The sequence below is a fragment of the Cotesia glomerata genome, linkage group LG10, assembly GCF_020080835.1.
Source record: "Cotesia glomerata isolate CgM1 linkage group LG10, MPM_Cglom_v2.3, whole genome shotgun sequence".
Classification (NCBI taxonomy): Eukaryota; Metazoa; Arthropoda; class Insecta; order Hymenoptera; family Braconidae; genus Cotesia; species Cotesia glomerata.
The window spans coordinates 7,341,481-7,360,636 of record NC_058167.1 but is presented as its reverse complement, the minus strand read 5'-3'; the positions used below and the strand labels follow the sequence as shown (position 1 = coordinate 7,360,636).

The 19,156-nt window shown below is 24.8% G+C and overlaps 5 protein-coding genes across 7 annotated transcripts; 4 read left to right on the top strand and 1 right to left on the bottom strand.

Moving 5' to 3' along the window:
- Positions 1 to 1,078: 1,078 nt before the first annotated feature.
- Positions 1,079 to 2,315, bottom strand: LOC123273477 (NEDD8). Its single transcript, XM_044740895.1, has 4 exons — positions 2,156 to 2,315; positions 1,911 to 1,928; positions 1,482 to 1,594; positions 1,079 to 1,403 (listed from the first exon to the last, which is right to left on the bottom strand). The coding sequence occupies exons 1-4, from the start codon at positions 2,171 to 2,173 to the stop codon at positions 1,319 to 1,321; spliced, it is 234 nt and encodes a 77-aa protein (XP_044596830.1). The 5' UTR covers positions 2,174 to 2,315; the 3' UTR covers positions 1,079 to 1,318.
- Positions 2,316 to 2,895: 580 nt separating this feature from the next.
- LOC123272783 (nucleolar protein 9) lies at positions 2,896 to 4,945 on the top strand. Of its 2 annotated transcripts, XM_044739776.1 has the most exons (2): positions 3,193 to 3,340; positions 3,400 to 4,945. In XM_044739776.1, the coding sequence occupies exons 1-2, from the start codon at positions 3,327 to 3,329 to the stop codon at positions 4,844 to 4,846; spliced, it is 1,461 nt and encodes a 486-aa protein (XP_044595711.1). In that variant the 5' UTR covers positions 3,193 to 3,326; the 3' UTR covers positions 4,847 to 4,945. The 2 variants fall into 2 exon arrangements, with proteins under 2 accessions (XP_044595710.1, XP_044595711.1); XM_044739775.1 differs by having other exon boundaries at positions 2,896 to 4,945.
- A 711-nt stretch (positions 4,946 to 5,656) lies between these two features.
- LOC123272842 (thioredoxin reductase-like selenoprotein T homolog CG3887) lies at positions 5,657 to 7,546 on the top strand. The gene is made up of 4 exons (XM_044739849.1): positions 5,657 to 6,009; positions 6,182 to 6,311; positions 6,407 to 6,602; positions 7,180 to 7,546. Exons 1-4 carry the CDS (start codon positions 5,870 to 5,872, stop codon positions 7,308 to 7,310), a joined length of 597 nt encoding a protein of 198 aa, XP_044595784.1. The 5' UTR covers positions 5,657 to 5,869; the 3' UTR covers positions 7,311 to 7,546.
- Positions 7,547 to 7,929: 383 nt separating this feature from the next.
- Positions 7,930 to 10,608, top strand: LOC123272935 (PITH domain-containing protein CG6153). Its single transcript, XM_044739962.1, has 6 exons — positions 7,930 to 7,995; positions 8,315 to 8,496; positions 9,525 to 9,568; positions 9,645 to 9,722; positions 9,828 to 9,932; positions 10,371 to 10,608. The coding sequence occupies exons 2-6, from the start codon at positions 8,326 to 8,328 to the stop codon at positions 10,576 to 10,578; spliced, it is 606 nt and encodes a 201-aa protein (XP_044595897.1). The 5' UTR covers positions 7,930 to 7,995; positions 8,315 to 8,325; the 3' UTR covers positions 10,579 to 10,608.
- Positions 10,609 to 11,075: 467 nt separating this feature from the next.
- On the top strand, positions 11,076 to 19,156 carry LOC123272934 (monocarboxylate transporter 12-like). Of its 2 annotated transcripts, XM_044739960.1 has the most exons (10): positions 11,076 to 11,521; positions 13,861 to 14,086; positions 15,087 to 15,206; positions 15,521 to 15,664; positions 15,903 to 16,171; positions 16,252 to 16,562; positions 17,402 to 17,642; positions 17,743 to 17,908; positions 17,989 to 18,189; positions 18,271 to 19,155. In XM_044739960.1, the coding sequence occupies exons 2-10, from the start codon at positions 13,912 to 13,914 to the stop codon at positions 18,426 to 18,428; spliced, it is 1,785 nt and encodes a 594-aa protein (XP_044595895.1). In that variant the 5' UTR covers positions 11,076 to 11,521; positions 13,861 to 13,911; the 3' UTR covers positions 18,429 to 19,155. The 2 variants fall into 2 exon arrangements, with proteins under 2 accessions (XP_044595895.1, XP_044595896.1); XM_044739961.1 differs by lacking the exon at positions 11,076 to 11,521 and having other exon boundaries at positions 13,111 to 14,086; positions 18,271 to 19,156.

Genomic DNA, 19,156 nt, shown 5'->3' with positions numbered 1-19,156 from the left:
TATATAATATTTTCCGCCAATAAAGCTAACTTATAACATTAAAAAAAAATAGCACATCAATTTGTCAAGATACGTACTATAGATTAGATTAGTTGATTTTGAATATAATTAATTATTTAATCAATCAGTCACTGTACATACAAATATGAATATAATAAAAAAAAATCGATAAATAATTTGAAAATTATTCATCTCTTAATCTCATAGTCCGTCCATAAACCTCAAGAATACAAGATAGATTGAACAAAAATAATGAATTCTTAATCACATTTGCTTTAGCAACCTTTAATAATGTGCTATTCATTTTTATGACTTCTATTATAAATCGACTGTGATTAATTATTATTTTTTCAACAATTAAACTATATTTCATAAAAAAAATGCACAAGTGGAATTAAAGTATATGTTAACTGTTTAGATTATTTCATTTTTTCAGCTATTAGATGATAAATGATATTAAAATCTCAATAAAATACAATTAAATCCTGAAGATAAAATATAATAATTAAATAAATTTATCACATAAAATAAATTGGAGGTCATGAAATATATATATATATGGCTTATATCGATAATAATTTTTTCGAAGATGAAGGGCATTTATCGTATTTTTGTTGCTTTTAGAATCGATTATCGATTGTTTTAAAATGCCTTACAAAAATCAATATACTATTGTAAGAATTTATCATAAACTATAATAATTTAATATTTATGTTAAAATAAAAAATTATGACTCATTAATGTACGTTAGATATACTTTAAGTAAATAAATACAAATAAAATTTTCTCATATTATTCCTAACAAGTAATTTAAGAATACATTTTTTACATTTTTTGTTTTTAAAATATCGTTTTTGTTACTTTACAATAACGTAAAATAATTATTATTTAGTCCATCTTAATAAGTCGATAAATATGATAGCTTCCTTTATATAATAATTAAGCATGCACTTGTATATCAAAGAAATGTTAGCGACAAAACTTCAAAATCGAATTTTAAAAGTTTAATAGAACATATTTATTATTAATTAAATTTGGTTTAAACAGAAATAATAACAAGATCATTACAAAATACAAATATAGTTAAATTATTTTATTTTTTGTATTAATTAATCATTAAGCAAATACAAATATGAATTATCGCTTGTACTTATTATTAGTGATAATAATTTATCAACGAATTTATAAGTGCTTAGTTTTTCACTTGTATTATCTCAACACCAATCATCTTATTTAAATTATTAATTATTCATAAGTATTCTAGCAATAGTTTTAGTATGTAAACAAATAAAAAAAAAAAATGATTTTACTTATTAAACTAAAAACCACCTCTCAATGCCAATACTAAATGAAGTACGGAGCCACCTTGGACCTTGTAATCTTGGGCTGTTTTTTCATCATTCCTAAAGTAAAAATATATTTTTTAGAAAAAAAATTAATTTTTTGATAGTACTTAGATTAAATTTTTAGACAATACTTACATTTGTTTACCAGAGAATATTAACCTTTGTTGTTGTGGCGGTATACCCTCTTTTTCCTCAACTCTTTCTTTTATTCTCTCGACTTTATCCGTTGGTTCAATATCAATTTCGATCTGTACAAAAATGTATTAATAAAAAAAACTTGTCAACATTAAACTTTTTTTTTTTTTTTTTTTTTTTTTATTTATATTGAAAACTAGCAGTAAGTATTTATATCATGTACTAATTTTTTTTTTTTATTAATGAACAATAATTAAGGATTAAACAAATTATTTGGAGGTTATAAGCAAATTTATTTATGTCTGTATGAATATAAGGCCCTGATATTCACGCAGCGTGGATTTATCAGGACTTTTTTATGTACTAACAGTCACTTCTATAGGTTATACCGGCTAAACATAATACATGAATTTTGTGTTGTAAAATTACCTCTTTACCAGTCAGCGTCTGAAACAAACAAAAATTATAATTAGTATTTTAAATTCAATTATTAACATTTATTATATTAATGATAAAGATATATTTTAAAGTTTATTATCTTGAAATCATTCAGTCCGCCATAGTTTTTTCTAAATGATAAGTTTGCGGTAAAAAAAAATAAATAACTGACATCTTTAAAAAAATAAATGTTTTAAAGTATACAAAAATAATAAATATATTAATAACATAAATACCTTTACTTTGATCAACATTTTTGATAAGTTTATTGATAAACTATAAAAGGTACTAATTTAGTCACTACCACGAATCCGTCAGAATAAATTCAGTTATGCAGAATAATTATCAAAATTGTCATCTTATAGTATATCGGCACAAACTATACCAAATAATGAAACAACAAAGAATCACATGTGTTTATTCGCTGTGAGGTTTTTGAGTATCAGCGCCTCTAGTGATCGAGCCATTACCGAAATATTTGAAGTGATAATTTAAATAATCAAAATTAAACTTATTAATTAACAATGAACATTAATTTAGCAGATATTTTATAATTTTAAGAATTTTTTTAATAAATAAATTATGTTAAAGAAAATGAGAAAAAAAATTGACATTTAGAAAATTAAAAAAATAAAAAATCCAATTTTTTAGAAATAATTTTTCGGAGCAAATTTATTTAATAAAAGAAAATTAAAAAATTGTCAAGCGACTGCTAACTTTAATGTCATTAATTAACATGCTAAAATTCTACGACTAAGATTTTTAACTGATTGATAAGTAAGTAAGAAACTAAACAATTTTTATATTTACAATAAGCAGAAAGAGGAATTTTAATTTTAATTTAATTATTAAAATCTTTAATTATCAATAATTTGTCTGCATGTCCCTCTACTTTTACGAATTTACAAACAACTACTTTGATCGGTAGATATGCGCTCTATGTTACCTTTTTAATCTATATATTTAATTCCTCACAATAATAATAATAGCAAGTCACATTTGTCTTATCTAAAAATCCAATTCAACACGTGTGTAGTAAAACAAGTGAAAAAGTTTGGTTATATTTTGAATAATAGTGAACATATTTAAAAAAAATAAATAATACAAAAATGGATGAAGCAAACAATACTGATTCTGATAAACAAGGATTTAAACGTAAAAAGAAACGTTCTGCAAATCAAATGGCAAAAAAACTAATACGAAGAAGCGCTAGAACTTTTAATAATGATCTTGAACAGGATACTTATCAATATTTGATTAGAATATTAGAAGTTTTAAGGACAGATTTTCCAACAATGGATGATAAATTAACATTTGTATATAATGTTTATGATCAAATGGTAGGTCAAGAAATAGAATACTCAAAAAATCAAACAGGCTCTCGAGTTATAGATTCATTGATGGATTATGCTAGTTTTGAGGTAATCAAACGATTTTCAGATGCATTTACTCCATCCTTACGTTTACTTTGTTGTGACAGGTTTGCCAGTCATGTTCTAGAAAAAATAATCCGTGTATGTGCTGATCGCGGTAATAGAAATGAAGATGATTCCGAAGAATTAAAAGTAAAAAAAGAAGAAGCTGTTGAAATTGCTCCTGATCAAGTTGATGAGTATAATCAGATAGCGTTGAAATTATGCAAATTTACAATTAATAATTTTGAAGAATTTGTCTATTTGGATTATGCTAATCATGTATTGAGAACTGCTATTGAATGTCTTGGAGGTTTATTCAATAAAATTGATGATAAAAATAATAACAATAATAGGTATCAACCACGAAGAATAGTTAATCAAGATTATATAGACTTATTGAAAATTTCTGGGAGTAGACTAATGAACTGGCCACAATTTCGTGAATTTGGTAAAGACAATTTAACAAGTGGACTTCTACAGGCATTATTGTGCAGTATACAAGACGTTGATTCTAAATTAAACTCCAAAATTATTGAAAAAATAACTAGTGATTGTTTCACCGCTAATACTGATGATTCATTATCAAATATATTTGATAAAGAATACTCATTACGTTTATTGGAAACGTGCTTAATGGTTGCTACTCCAAAAAGATTCAAGAAGCTGTATACAAAATATTTTCAAGGTAATTTGAAGAAATTATCGTTAGAAAAAGATACCAATTATTGTGTACAAAAATTGTTGAATTATTGTCTCACTAAAGAAGAGTTTGAAAAAATTTTTGATGAAATATCAGAATACATTTTGGAAATAATAAATAAAGGATTCATGGGAGTATTATCAAGCCTGGCTAACGCATGTCTACGATTACAATCTAAGCAAGGACCTTTTGTTAATGCAATTAGTAAATCATTGGGATGTGATGAGCCAGCAGAACGACAAAAACAAATCGTACCGTTGATTAGTCGGCTTATTACTTATGATCAGTCGACTGCTGCTAAAAAGAACGACAGATATAAAAATATTTCTCTCAATCTTCATGGGAGTTTAATAATTCAAGCTATACTCCAATTCAATAAACCGATTAAAATTGTTAATTCATTGCTTGAAATGAATGGAGATGAACTCGCTGATTTATTTAGTGACCCTAAAGGAAGTCGGATTCTTGATGTTTTTATGGATAGTAAATTTATCGGTGAAAAAAGTAGGGAAAAATTAGCTAAATCAATGAAGAATCATTGGAGTCAATTGGCATTAGGCATTCATGGATCCCGGAGTCTTGATAAATTTTGGGAGTATTCAAAACAAAATCAACGATTTATTATTATGGATGAGCTCAGCAACGCGGGACAAGAACTTAAAGCATCAAAAAGTGGACGTATTATTTATAATAAACTTAATGTTGCGGTATATTCACGTGATAAAAAACTTTGGGTAGAGGCACAAGGAAAAGATGATAAAGCTAAAGCATTATTTGCAAATATTATATCAAAGACAGATGATAAATTATAATTTTATTATAAATATTGTGTTTTTTGTGTTTGTATAACTCTTTTGCAAATAAATTGTATCGTCAATTTTGATTAAAAAATGTATTTTTCTCTACTTTTATTATTGTTATTATTATTATTTCAGAATTAAAAATAAATTTGAGTGCTACAATTGAATATCCAAAAATTTTTATCTAAGGTAAAAGACCCAGTTATTAACACTGGCCTAGTTGTTTGACACTTGCAATTTTATTCTAATTAAAAAAATAAAATGTTTTAAAAAAATCAATTATCTTAAAATTTATAATTCAAAAATTATATTTATTAATTTATCAGTTACTTTTTTTTTTTTTTTTTTTTTTTTAAATTAAAATAATTGCAAGTGTCAATAACTAGGCCAGTATCAATAACTAGGTCTTTTACCTTACCAAAGAAAGAAATATTATGTAACATTATGATACTGAAGTTAGCTGTCAGCTGTCAATTTTAAAAATTTTTATAACAAATCAATTATAATAAAAAAATGCTTCTAAAAATTTTCACTTGTAATTTTTATTAATTTTCACATGTGGAATTTTTTAATTAAATTTTTTTTATAATAATTTTATTGCCATAAAATTCGAAAAAAAATTTTAATGTCTGTCAACTTCAGTGTCATGTAACATTAGAATTTTTTTACATTGTAAGTATTATAAAAAATTTCAACATATAAGTATTCTAGCGCCAGAACTCATTTACAAGAAAATAATTAATACTTAAGAGTTACGAATTATTAAATTTAAAAAGTTCATGTCATCTATATAGTGCTGTCCTCTTACGCTCAAACGAACAACAAACTTTACTGAACTTGGCATAACCAGCAAATATTATAATTTATTACTCCTCCATGATATCGTATTAATTTTTATCGTAAAGTACAATAAGAATACAATTTATGGTTTATCAATTACTTATAAAATATCTACAACAATAACTAGGGATATTTATGAACCAAATTTTAATTTTATTCCGTCGGCCACATTAATATTTTAATTGATAAATAAAAATGAAATCGCTGAGGATAAGTTTGTGTTTCATTGTCGTAATATGTGCTTTGAGCATAGGATTTGTTAAAGCTGAAGACGACGAAGTTACGCTATCTAAATTTGGATCCAAAACTGGCCCTACAATTAAATTTTCTTATTGGTAAATTATGATAACTATTCTCTTATTAAGTACTAATTATATTTTGTTTGAAAAATATTTTGAACAGTCACGCAAGCATATTTTTTTGATACATTAGTATTGCTAGAGTAGTTAATCTAGTTAATTTTTATAAAAGATAAAAATAAATAATTAATATTAAATTATTATCTAGTTATTCTTGTGGTTATAAACGAGTATTCGAAGAATATGTTGGTATTTTGAGACAAAAATATCCGGAGCTTCATATCCATGGAGAGAATTATGATCCACCAGGCTATAATATGTTTATTGCGAAATTTTTGGTAAGTTTATTATTATTTTTGAACAACAAGAATGCTACAATAAGTTATGTTTATTGATTTTATTTATGTATAATCATAAACGTTTTATATTTTAGGGATTTGCTAAAATATTAGTAATTTTATTAATAATCGGTGGCATCAACATTGCCCAATGGTTGGGACAACCTCCACTATTCTGGTGGGATTGGTGTATTAATAATAAATTGTATGCTTGTATCATGATATTTTTCGTTTGCAATGCAATTGAAGGCCAGCTTATATCTTCAGGAGCGTTTGAAATTCATTTCAATGGTAAGATATTTTTTAAAACTTGTTTTTTAGAGCTAGTTTCAAACGGCATTTTTTATGATACTCAAATTAGCTGACAGCTGTTAATTTTTTAAATTCTCATAACAAATCAATAACAATACTAAAAGTATTTCTAAAAATTTTCACTGATAATTTTTTTTCATTTTTACATGTGGAATTTTTTTATTAAATTTTTTTCATAACTGAATTATAAATTTCAAGATAATTGCTTTTTTGAGAACATTTTATTTTTTTAATTAAAATAAAATTGCAAGTGTCAATAACTGGGTCTTTTACCTTATCTAAAATTTTAATGGCTGTATTTAAATATTTCATTGATAAAAGTTGAAGCATTTTTAAATAAGAATAATTTAAATTGATTACAAAAAAGTATATATGTTAGTGAAATTGTCACTATAAGCTGGAGTATGTTTTTTCTTAAATTAAGTTAGTATTTAAATTTTTTCATTACTTCATTAACTGAATTGCAATACAATGATTCGAAATTATGATATTTATGAAAAAAAAAAAAAAAAAAATTGATATTCAATTAAAAAACTTAAATTGTGTGCTATTTCAGATGTTCCAGTTTGGTCGAAACTTGTTACGGGTCGAGTACCGCAACCTCCAGAATTATTCCAAATAATCGATAATCATCTCCAAATGTTATTCCCTGAAAAAGATTCACTTGACATGACTTTCACAAAATAATTTTTTTTTCGTTTACAAAAATTAAAATGAAAATACTGAGTATAAAAATGATATTAATTCATCATAATTTATAAACAAAAAAAAATGTGATTGCATAATTTTAAAGACATAAGTTTATAATAATACCGATTTGTCATAATGAATGAATGAACATAACACTGTTATTTGTATTTCATCAATTGTTAACACTAAAAATTGAGTGTAATTATTAATTACTTCAAAGAGTAGTAATAATAATAATGTTGTAATTAATACATATTGCCAGATGAATTATAAATAAGTTGTAATGTACAATTGTATATAATAGTTATTCGCATTTAAAAACTTGAAAGTGAATTTAATTTATCACAAAAATCAAATATAGACAGAAAATTTCATTATAAAATATGTAAATATTTATAATAATCTAATTACAGTAATATCATTTTCATATTGAATACAATACTAATGAATTTATTGATAAATAGACGTTATGTAAATGTAATGACATTCCTAGTATTTGAAAATTGTTTACAAATGTATTTCAGATTTCATTATTAATAAACAATTTATAAATTATAAAATCTCTTTATTTTTATCTTATATACCTATATTTAAAAATTTATTTCCGCTAGAGAGCGTAGAAATAGCTTGAACACATGTCACTGAAAAGTTGAAAAGTGAGGTTTTTTTAGGCAGGATCTCGGTAAGTAAACGATGACATTTTAATTAATTTAAAATCTCTATCAATCTTTAAAAAATCATTATTTATTACTCCAACAAATATTCAACTTATAGTCAATCTTGTAATTTTCAAAAATCCATGTCCAAGTTGCTAGAGACCTTTTTAAATTTATAACCATGATAATTATAAGAATGCAATTTTTAGAAATTTTCTTTAAATAAATAAAAAATAAGTAAGAAAGTTAAAAAAAAAAAAAAAAAACATTTTTTTTGACTTTACAATTCTTTTTTATGATTTTTTTATTATTTATTAGTACCAAATAATGTTTTGATTTTTCCAGAATAATAAACGATGGAACATCGATGTGATTGCGGTGATTCACACAGTGAAACTGATATTGGAGTTCAATATAATTTATATCAGAAAATAGATTTTGAAAATGTTGAATGTTTAAATGAGTATCAAGAGAATACTGGTAAATCGGTTTTTAAACCTTGGGAAGAACGATTAAATCGCGATAAGGTATTAATTAATTAGTTAATCATCTATTTAAATATTATTATTTAAACGCGTACATTTACAGAAAAATTTACTGAGTAGAAATATGTTTCAAGGATTGAATAATGATATTTCTATAATGGAAAAATGTTTTCTTAATTTTTTAATCAAATGATTTAAATTAAACATAATTATGAAAAATTTATTCACTTTATCATCAGATTCAATATGAAGAATTTTATTGAGTTCTACATAAGCTAGTTGCTTTTTCATTTACAAAAGTTTTCACAATTTTTACTATATGAAACATATTTCTTCCTAAAAATTTGTATCGTTTTTTCAATAAGGTAAAAGATCCAGTTATTGACACTGGCCTAGTTATTGACACTTGCAATTTTATTTTAATTAAAAAAAACAAATCAACTCTAATAAATTAATAAATATAATTTTGGAATTATAAATTTTAAGATAATTAATTTTTTGAAAACATTTTATTTATTTATTTATTGAAAATTAAACGCCCATTGGCTATATACAACTATAAATACAAGTTTGGATTTAAATGGAAAAACAAAAAAAAAAAACAAAATCAGATAAGAGAGCAGAATTAACTTAATTGCATATGATAATTAAACATTCATTAAATTGATTAACTAACGATAGGGAAATAAACATTTTTTAAGGTTCTTGATGAAGCATTGTTAAGTACCACCGTAAAAATCGATATCTAAGTGCGGAGAGTTGACGTGGTTAGCTATCCTGTTGTGAAGTCTATAAAGAACATAATTTTTTTTGGGTCTTCGTCGTTTTAAGTAGACGTTGACGTCTTAGTGGAAGTCCAGCGGGAACAAATTCGAAGCTACTGAGAATATCAGGTGGCATCAATCTCGATGAATCAATATCGATGATCAATTTTATTTTTTTAATTAGAATAAAATTGCAAGTGTCAGACAACTAGGGTAGTGTCAATAACTTGGTCATTTACCTTAATTTACTAATAATTATATGATAATTTGTAATTTGCACTAATTAATTTATTTATTTCTATAAAGTATGTCGAAAGCGATGCAGATGACGAACTCCTCTTTAATATTCCGTAAGTTTCCTTGGAAAGCACTATATCCATTAAAAAATAACTTCATTTAATTTTAATTTTTTATTGAATTAATTAGATTCACTGGAAACATTAAACTCAAAGGTTTAATTGTCATGGGTGGCCCAGATGATTCTAGTCCTTCAACAGTTAAATTGTAATTACTTTTATTTTTTAATTAAGTAAAATTGTTATAAATATTTGTATAAATAATTCTATATTTAATTTAGACAGTTAATATTTTTTTTCTGACTGTGTATAGGTTCAAAAATAAACCACACATGACCTTTGATGATGTTGAGTTGGAGCCAGACCAGACTTTTGAACTGTGCAAAGATGACTATGGAGTTCACGAGTACCCAATCAGGTATTTTTACCTTGTTTTAAATTAATTAATCGCTAATTTTATTTCAAGGCGGTATTAGACTTAAATCACAAGTTAGTCGATTTTCAATGATATATTCAATTCAGTGTACTGCTTATTAATGTCTATTATTCGAGTTAAAAAATCGCTGCCTGTGTAAATATTTTCTTTGTTGAAAAAGTTTATATACTTAAAGTAAAGTTTATTTACATACTATCAATTTTACATCATTACAAATTTTAATGTAATCAAACAGCGGCACGTGTAAAATACATAGTAGTAAAAATTTCGCAAGTAACTATAAATAACCATATTTATTTCGGGATTAGAATATTCTTAATAATTTGTGACAAAAATAAAAAGATGAATGCAGCAATATTTTTATATTGTCATATTTTGACTTGATAAATAATTTTAAAATATAAAAATTATAAATGACAGGGTTGTTAAGTTTTCATCGGTCCATCATTTAACTGTTCACTTCTCTGGAAATGGTGGCGCTGAAAGAACAAGAATTGATTACATTGGTTTCAAAGGTGAATGGACACCAAGACATCAACACGGTGTAACTATTTGCTGTTATGAATCACGACCGCAAATTAGTGATCATGTTTCAGATTCTAATGTTGTTAACAAAGAAATTCAATGATAATAATTACTTTAATTGATACAACCGTAATTGAAAGTTATTTTTTGATTATCGTTACAAATTAATAATAAGCAAAGTTAATAATAATTTTTAATAAAGAAAAATTTTATACTAATAAAATAATAATATTTTTTTTTTTTAATAAAAATCTTTCATTCATAAGTTTTATATGCGTAAAAAATTATCTATTATTATCGCGAACGTCTTTACATTGAAAAGTACTAAATTTATTCAACGAGATCGTTCATTACCCTCTGCTTGTGAACATCGCTCACATTTTATTTTCGGACGATGGAATTGGAAAATCCAATGAGAACAAAGACTTTATTTATTTCTTTATCACTAGGACCCGTGAAATCTTTGAGTTAAATTTGAATTAGAATAAAAATTTTAGTTTACAAAAGTTTTGCGCAATTTTATGAATAAATATTTTATTTTCATTGATATTTATTTTCTTATTGATAAAATTGCTTTCTTAAAGTGTTATTGTTTATGCATGACATTAAGAATATCGTCACAAGTAGTAAATAATACAAATTATTATTTTATTAATATATTATCATACTAGAAAGAGTCATCATATTACTGTGAAAATATTCATGATTACTCAGAAGATTTGCTTGAGTAAATAAAGATCGCTCGGTTAAAATCTCATACTCGCGTGCCGGCTCAGCTGGCGAACACTCACTAATCAACTCGCCGTTTATTATTAGTAAAAGTTTAACTTCTAATAAGCTGTGATTTTGTTTACAATCAAAAAATAATTTATTATATCATTTGAAATAATTATAATTAGTTTTTCAAAATAATTTCATCTTGTATCAAATCAAATTGTTTTGAGGAATAAAAATAAAAGTATAATATTCTAAGGAATGGATCACTAAAGTGTATCATAAAGTATTTCAAAGAGTGCAGTTGATTAATTGGATCAAAGGATTTATATGTAAGTAATAAAATACAATTTTTGATATAATTCAGTTAAATTACTGATTGATAACTGTCTTTTTTATTAATATGAATATTTTTAATAATAATAATAACTTACAGGTGAAGATAAATTGATTAAAGTATGAAAAATTTATTTTTTTTTTTTATTTTCGATAAAATATCACAACAATTGATAAAATATTTATAAAAAAAAAAACATTCAGTGAATGTAAAGATTGTCAGAAGAAGAAAAGAAAAAAAATTTACCACGATCTTTAACATTTCTTAGGTTAAAAATCAATTGAGAGCAACTTTTTTGTTATTGAATAGTCGTTAAATGGATGTAAAATTAAATTTAATCTTTAAAGAGCAAAGCACAAAAATCAATTGGATATAATTAAAGTGGGAATAAATATAAATCATGCCGGTAGTGTTGTAAGCGTCTTGTTTACTAGATTAACAATATCTGGATCATATGATGAAACATTCAAATGCCCTTATAATAATTACTTAATGAAAATTTTAAATAACTTTAATTACAAGGGTGATTAATGTTTTTGATATAAATAATTATACTTAGCGAATATCAATTGATATAAACTTTTATGTCATAATAGGGGCCACAGCTTTATCTTCAAGATTAAATGCATTTAAATTTAATAACACAATTCGAGAAAACTAAAAGCAACAAAAAATGATTTAAGCTGATCAAAGATCATTTATTGAAAAGAAAAGTGCAACAGTAATTTAGGTCATCGAACTTCATGTATCACGTCATCAAGTAAACGTGTGAAAGTTTATAATATAATGTAATCATTATCATAAAAGAGTTTGTGACTTTTAGTTGCATATTCTAATAGATTAATATTCCAACTAATATTAGTTATCGTGTTACAAAGTAAAAATTTATTTTTTAGTCGTTCCAAAGAATATAGAAAATTTATAAGAGAAATAAAGCAATGATTATCATTGTGTAAATAATTAAGCTGAAATAATTAAAACATCAAAGCAAAGTCTTGAGTAAATTTGATTATTCCAAAGATTAAATTCAAATCTATATGATAAATATTATTTAAACCTCTGTATTCTTTTTACACTACTTAACGTAAAGTATAATGATTTATTTCAACTACAATTAGTTTTACTATATGACATTTTATATATATCTCCCATTCTATTTTTTGTTGAGCAATACGCTTCATATCTATTTATCACATACCAATTAAGCGTAACGCAAGATATACATTTTTTTTTCTTTAATTCTCAATTCTACGGTTAATTAAAAATAATAATTTAATTTACTAGACTCTTAAACAAATTATTATTACTTTTTTTTTTTTTTTTTTTTTTTTTTATGTACTAACACTAAGTACAGAAGAATGAAATTTATTATTATTACCATTGTTTTTCTTAGATACTTGTTGCCTATAAACAAAAGTTGGGGCATTAATAAAAAGGCGTTTAAATTTTTATCAAAGAAGATTATAAAGAAAACGTTCAATGTTAATTTATTTATTTAATTTTTAGTATATTGTAAATCAGTATAAAAAAGCGTTGAATCATTGCAAGATATCATTATACTTGTATAAAATTACAACCACATGTATATTTGTTTATTGATTATACAAAAACGATGCAAAGCTATTAATAATGGTCAAACATGAAATATATGATTAAGAGAAGAAGAATAATGATGGCGATTAATTGCTAACAAGTCCTACGGAAAATGGATAAAATTATTTTCGAGTACAAAGAATTGTTGTGTATGACTAATTTTTATCAATCTTTATTTCCTATTTTTTTATTATTATTATCATTATGTCAGTTATAATGATTATTACATTACCACCACCCTCGAAGAAAAAGCTGTCGAAGCAATACGTTGAGTTACACATTACACTAACCGTTAGTTCAGTTGCTAGGTCGACTATTGTTTAGTCAACTTGATCGTTAAATAAGCATCAATCTTTGTAATTATCAAATCATAAACGGATATCATTGATATTGTGTATTAGTACTCCATTAACAGATTAATACCGGCTAATAAACTACCTTTATCAAATCTGGTGATAAGAAATGAAGAAAGAAAAATTATATTAATATTTCAGTACTTTAACTTCAAATACTGAAGTTGTCAATTTATCATTGCTTATCTATAATGTTGATAACAAAAAAATAATAATTCAAGATTTTTAAATCAGAACTCTCAAATATAAATGATCGTGAACAATACTGACAATATAACTTAAAAATAATTACTATTATCTTAGTTTATAACGATGAGTCGATTTATATAGTTTTACAAACAAAAAATTATTTATTTTTTTAAAGTTACCATCTTTTATTTTTAAATAGAATTTAGTGTGATTTTTCGATTGCAACGTCAAGTTCAAGTGAAAAACAGTCATGACACATGTACCTGAGGATCCAGAAAAATTGGAGAAGAAAAAAAAGAAGAAAGATGGTGAAAACCACCAGACTGAAGAAGAACTGGATTTTGTTGAGGATGAAACACCACCACCACCTGATGGGGGATGGGGTTGGGCGGTTGTTTTTGCTTCTTTTATGATTCATGTTGTCAGTAAGTTAACTAATATATTGCTCATTTTTATTTTATTTTATTTTTTACTTTGTTTTGTAAATTGGTTCTACTTGTTATTATAACTTTTATTATTTATGAGTATGATTGTAGCAGACATCCGATAATTTTTTAAAAATTTATTAAAAATTGAGTTATAAAAAAGATAATATAATAATATAAAAAAAAAAATTGAAAATTTTTTAGATTTTTTTTATTATCATCAAGTTCAAAATTTGATAAACCAAATTTAATCTTTTTTCTGCTATTAGTTCTTTTAACAAATACACTATCCAATTAAATTTATACGGAAATTGTTAATTTCAAGTTTCCTTATAAGTTCAAAGGATGCGGCATTGACACGAATTCTTATAAATTATGGTTATGACTAAATGGTTATAAAAAGATTTAGATTAAATTTTCTACAACAATTTATTTACTAATTTCTTTACAACTTTAATTAATAATGGTGCTAAAAAAAAAAATTGATTAAAATTTTTTAAAGATATATTTTTTTATACTCATACTTACACATAAAAGTTTTATAAGTATATACGATAATAAGTTAACGTTTCGGTTTCTTATTTACAACAACCTTTGACTTCTTCGTCATGTTTAACGCTAAATAATGTTACAAATTTAATGTAAAATGAAAATTATGTCGGTAATTGATGATACTAAAATTAGCAGACATTTGACAATGTTTATAACACATCAATTATTAAAAAAAAAAAATATTTTAAAAAATTCGCACTTATAATTTTTTATCATTTTTACATGTCTTATTTTTTTGCTAAATTTTGTTCATTTTAATTTAACTGTTATAAAAATCTAAAAAAATGTTAGGTGTCTGTTAAATTCAGTATCATAACAATTGTATCAAATATCGTCGATAGTTTTTCTCACGTTTATCACATAAATATATATTAACTAACAGATCTTGTACTCAGTTTTAATGATATAAATAATTTTTTATTAACAAATTTTTCCTTCAATTTTTTAGCGGACGGAGTAACTTATTCTTTTGGAGTATTTTATATTGAATTTCTTTATTACTTCAAAGAAGGAAAGGGCGCAACAGCATGGATTGCATCTATACTTGTTGGAATAACTTTATGTTCCGGTAAGTAAATTTTTAAATTTAATTATCATATTCCACAATATTTTTGATAGGATAAAAGACCCCATTAGTGGCTGGGACCCCATTACTGACACTTTCTTTGATTTTGGTACTTATTCAATTAATGAAATCATTAATTTCAATAATGAATATATTATTTCAAATCTTTAAGATCTTTAGATCAAAAAAATTTTTAATTTTTATTCCAAGTAGAACATTTTTTCATTGAAAGAAGAAGTGCCACTGATAGGGGTTAAAGGTGTCACTAATGGGGTCTTTTACCTTATTTATTTATTTACATACTTAATATATAACAGGCCCGATATCGAGTGCTTTTGTCAACAAATACGGTTGCCGAGCTGTAACAATAGCAGGTGCAATTCTTTCAAGCATTTGCTTACTTCTAAGTGTATGGGCACCAAATGTTATAACTCTTTACTTCACAATAGGCATAGGAACAGGTAAAATTTATTTATTTCAAACATTAAATCAATAATAGATTAATAAACTTTTTTTTTTTGATATTAAAAAAGTATCTTCTAATTGTCACTATTCATAATTGCTCTCTTAAGTACGGAACACATTTTTTAAGAAGGTAAATTTTTTCTTGCCGCCTTCATTTATATATTTATAAGTATCTTCTCATTAATAAACCTTTTTCCAAAAACAAATTCATAATTAATTATTTTTTGATCACAGGACTAGGATTCGGTTTAATTTACCTTCCAGCAATTGTATGTGTAACAATTTATTTTGAAAAACTACGATCTCTTGCTACGGGTATAGCAGTATGTGGTTCTGGAATAGGAACACTAATATTTGCTCCATTTATTGAATATCTTATTAGAGAATTTGGATGGAGAGGTGCAATGTTAATTTTATCGGCGCTGGTTCTTAATTGTATTATACTTGGAGTCTTATTCCGACCAGTTGAGCCTCCACGACGGCCTAAAAGTATACCACTACAGGTATGATTGCCTATTTATTTTACAATAATACTCACCCGATCAACTTAAGTTACATCCAATAAAATAATTATTTATTCTAGGAAATAAAATCATCTTCAGCAAATCTCAAAGTTCCCGGTTCCAATGGGACTTCAAATGGCTTAAATAGGCCGCATAGTACACAAAATATTAGTACAACGTATCATTTTGTTACGGATAATAATGATAATACAAAATATTTAGGAAATATAACAATGAGTCAACCGGTTTTAACCAAAGGAATTTCTCATCAAGGAAATTTCAATCATTCACACCATGGTAGTGAGATGAATACTAAATCTCTCGGCAGTGGTATGATGAATAAACGTGATATATTTTATCAAGGCAGCGTTGAAAATATCCGTAAGCGTTCGTAAGTATTTATTTTATATGGTCTTTTAAACCCGTGTAAAAATCATCTGATATCATGATAAATCTCATATTTTAACACAATTATAAGATTCACACATAAGCCATATCAATATTCATTTGAAACCCGTAATAAGTAAAATACTTATGTAAACGAATTTTTTTTAAGTAGATTAGTAAAATTTGCATTTTTTCTGTTAATCAGAGGAAAAGTATAATAATTGAGAAGACAGTATTTTTATCATGCACTATACTGTTGAACTATTTTACTTTCTTTCTTGATTTTCTTAACTTAGAAGAATATTTAGAAAAACACTATCTTGGTTTAAAAAAAATTTTTGACTGACAAAATTGTTTCGTCTTAAGATAATTATTTTTTATTTTAAAAACAATTTAAATTCTCCTAAAAATTGCTTTAATTTAATTAATTTGCATTATTTCCTGTATATAGTTATGGCTTAATAATTTTATATCACGATTTAAAAAGGCTAACAATATCACTATGATATCATTATGATTTTATGCAGATATAACCATCACTTTATTATGAATTCATGTTAATATCATAATGATTTCATAATCAAATTACTAGAAATTTTCTTTCTCTAATAAGAAAAATAAAAATTTTATAATCTAGTTAAAAAAAAAAAAATTTGTTGCCACAAATATTTTATTTATTACGGGTATCAAATATATATTAGTATGGCTTCTATATGAATCTCATATTTGTGTCAAAATATGAAATTCATAATGAACCTCATCATGATATCAGATGATTTTTACACGGGAAATTCATATTATACTCAAAAAATTATTTAAAAATTAAAAAAAATATTTTTATAGTGCATCTGTTGGACATCATGAGGTTCGTTCAACAATACGTAATTCTGTAATGAGTTTACCAAATGCAACAGGATATAAACCAAGTGAAACAACGGAATGCGCTCCTTACATGGATAAATCTTGTGGAATTTTACAACAAATGCTGGAATTATCATTATTGAAAGATCCAGTGTTTCTTATCTTCGTTATATCAAATTTCTGCACAAGTATAGGTTTCAATATTCCTTATGTCTATATAATCGTAAGCAATTTATTTATTACAATTTTTACAAAAAAAAAATTATTAATATTATTTATAAATTAATTTTTTCTATTTTATAATTTAAATAAATTATTTACAGACCCAAGCTGAATCACGATCAATCCCACGAGATACTGCAAGCTATTTACTGGCAATAATTGGTATTGCCAATACTGTCGGTCGTATTGTTCTTGGCTATGTCTCAGATAAGCCATGGATTAATCGTCTTTTAGTTTACAATCTGTGCTTGACTATTTGTGGTTTTGGTTAATATACTTTATTGTTTTAATACTTTATTGCTATCTTCTTGGCCGTAATCTAAACTTGGTTCATTATTTTTTTACAGCGACAATATTAAGTGTCTACTGCGATTCTTTTGTATCTTTTGCAGTTTATACTAGTGTTTTTGGATTTACTGTTGGAGCATATGTAGGACTTACGTCTGTAATTTTAGTTGATTTATTAGGTTTAGAACGCCTTACAAATGCATTCGGTTTAGTTTTACTGTTTCAAGGGATTGCATCACTCTTAGGACCACCTATAGCAGGTAAATTACCAGAAAAAAAAAAAACATTTTTTCTTTTTTAAAAATGATATTAAAATAGTTATATTTATTTTTTCTATATAGGATGGCTTTATGATGCATTAGGTTCTTATGATCCTGGATTTTTTGTTGGTGGTGCTATGATTGCTATCAGCGGTCTAATATTATTTTTTATACCTCCTATGCAACGTTGTATAAAAAAGAAAGAAGAAAAATTTGTAATGATTAGTGTCACAGCGTAGTTAGTGTTATTATTGTTGATGACAGTTAGATAATTTATAATTTATTATTTTTTAATAATACCAAATATGAAAAATAATTATTTTTATAATTGTATTATAGTTTTTTCTCTCTCAATAAGTAGTATTTTTTTTAATACTCAATAATGACTTGACTAATTTAATCAATCAGTTAATTTAAGAAAAGTAACCAAAATAATCGATTGAACTCCAGATTATATTAAGTAAAACGTTCCAAACTATATTTACTTTTAGTTTAAAGTTAAGTAAACTTTGTTATGCATTTTTAATTGTGATATATAATTAAAGGTGAAGCTTTCAGAAACTTTTTTATCACACTAAATATTGGAGTAGCTATCCCGTATTATTTAAGTTATATATATGTTAAAATCCATAGGTTTTTGCTCTGCTTTTTTTTTGTAACTAAAGTGCTAAAAATGTTGACTAAATGGATAAGAAGCTAATTAATACATGTAGTAAAAAAAAAAAGTATTATTTAGAAACAAAAAATTATTACACGCTTATACTTATGGCGGTAAATCTTTGTACAAAAACCGCAGATTTTTACAAGTTTTAATTAACTAATGCGGCAGGTGTACTTGTCTAGCAATCTTACTGTAGACAATCAGTAGTCTTTTAGTAATTATAATAAAATAATTGTATAAAAAAATTGTTACGTATGAAAGATATATTTTATAAAAATAATGTTATCTTATAATTTCTGATATTCT

Bases quoted from the DNA above. Each gene is read 5' to 3' on its own strand.
- LOC123272842 (XM_044739849.1), top strand. From the start codon at position 5,870: ATGAAATCGCTGAGGATAAGTTTGTGTTTCATTGTCGTAATATGTGCT. The intron at 6,010-6,181 runs GTAAATTATGAT...ATTATTATCTAG, and splicing joins ACAATTAAATTTTCTTATTG to TTATTCTTGTGGTTATAAAC. The intron at 6,312-6,406 runs GTAAGTTTATTA...TTTATATTTTAG, and splicing joins TGTTTATTGCGAAATTTTTG to GGATTTGCTAAAATATTAGT.
- LOC123273477 (XM_044740895.1), bottom strand. The intron at 1,404-1,481 runs GTAAGTATTGTC...TTTTTACTTTAG, and splicing joins ATATTCTCTGGTAAACAAAT to GAATGATGAAAAAACAGCCC.
- LOC123272934 (XM_044739961.1), top strand. From the start codon at position 13,912: ATGACACATGTACCTGAGGATCCAGAAAAATTGGAGAAGAAAAAAAAG. The intron at 14,087-15,086 runs GTAAGTTAACTA...TCAATTTTTTAG, and splicing joins TTTTATGATTCATGTTGTCA to CGGACGGAGTAACTTATTCT. The intron at 18,190-18,270 runs GTAAATTACCAG...TTTTCTATATAG, and splicing joins CTTAGGACCACCTATAGCAG to GATGGCTTTATGATGCATTA.
- LOC123272935 (XM_044739962.1), top strand. From the start codon at position 8,326: ATGGAACATCGATGTGATTGCGGTGATTCACACAGTGAAACTGATATT. The intron at 9,723-9,827 runs GTAATTACTTTT...GACTGTGTATAG, and splicing joins AGTCCTTCAACAGTTAAATT to GTTCAAAAATAAACCACACA. The intron at 9,933-10,370 runs GTATTTTTACCT...TATAAATGACAG, and splicing joins GTTCACGAGTACCCAATCAG to GGTTGTTAAGTTTTCATCGG.
- LOC123272783 (XM_044739775.1), top strand. From the start codon at position 3,029: ATGGATGAAGCAAACAATACTGATTCTGATAAACAAGGATTTAAACGT.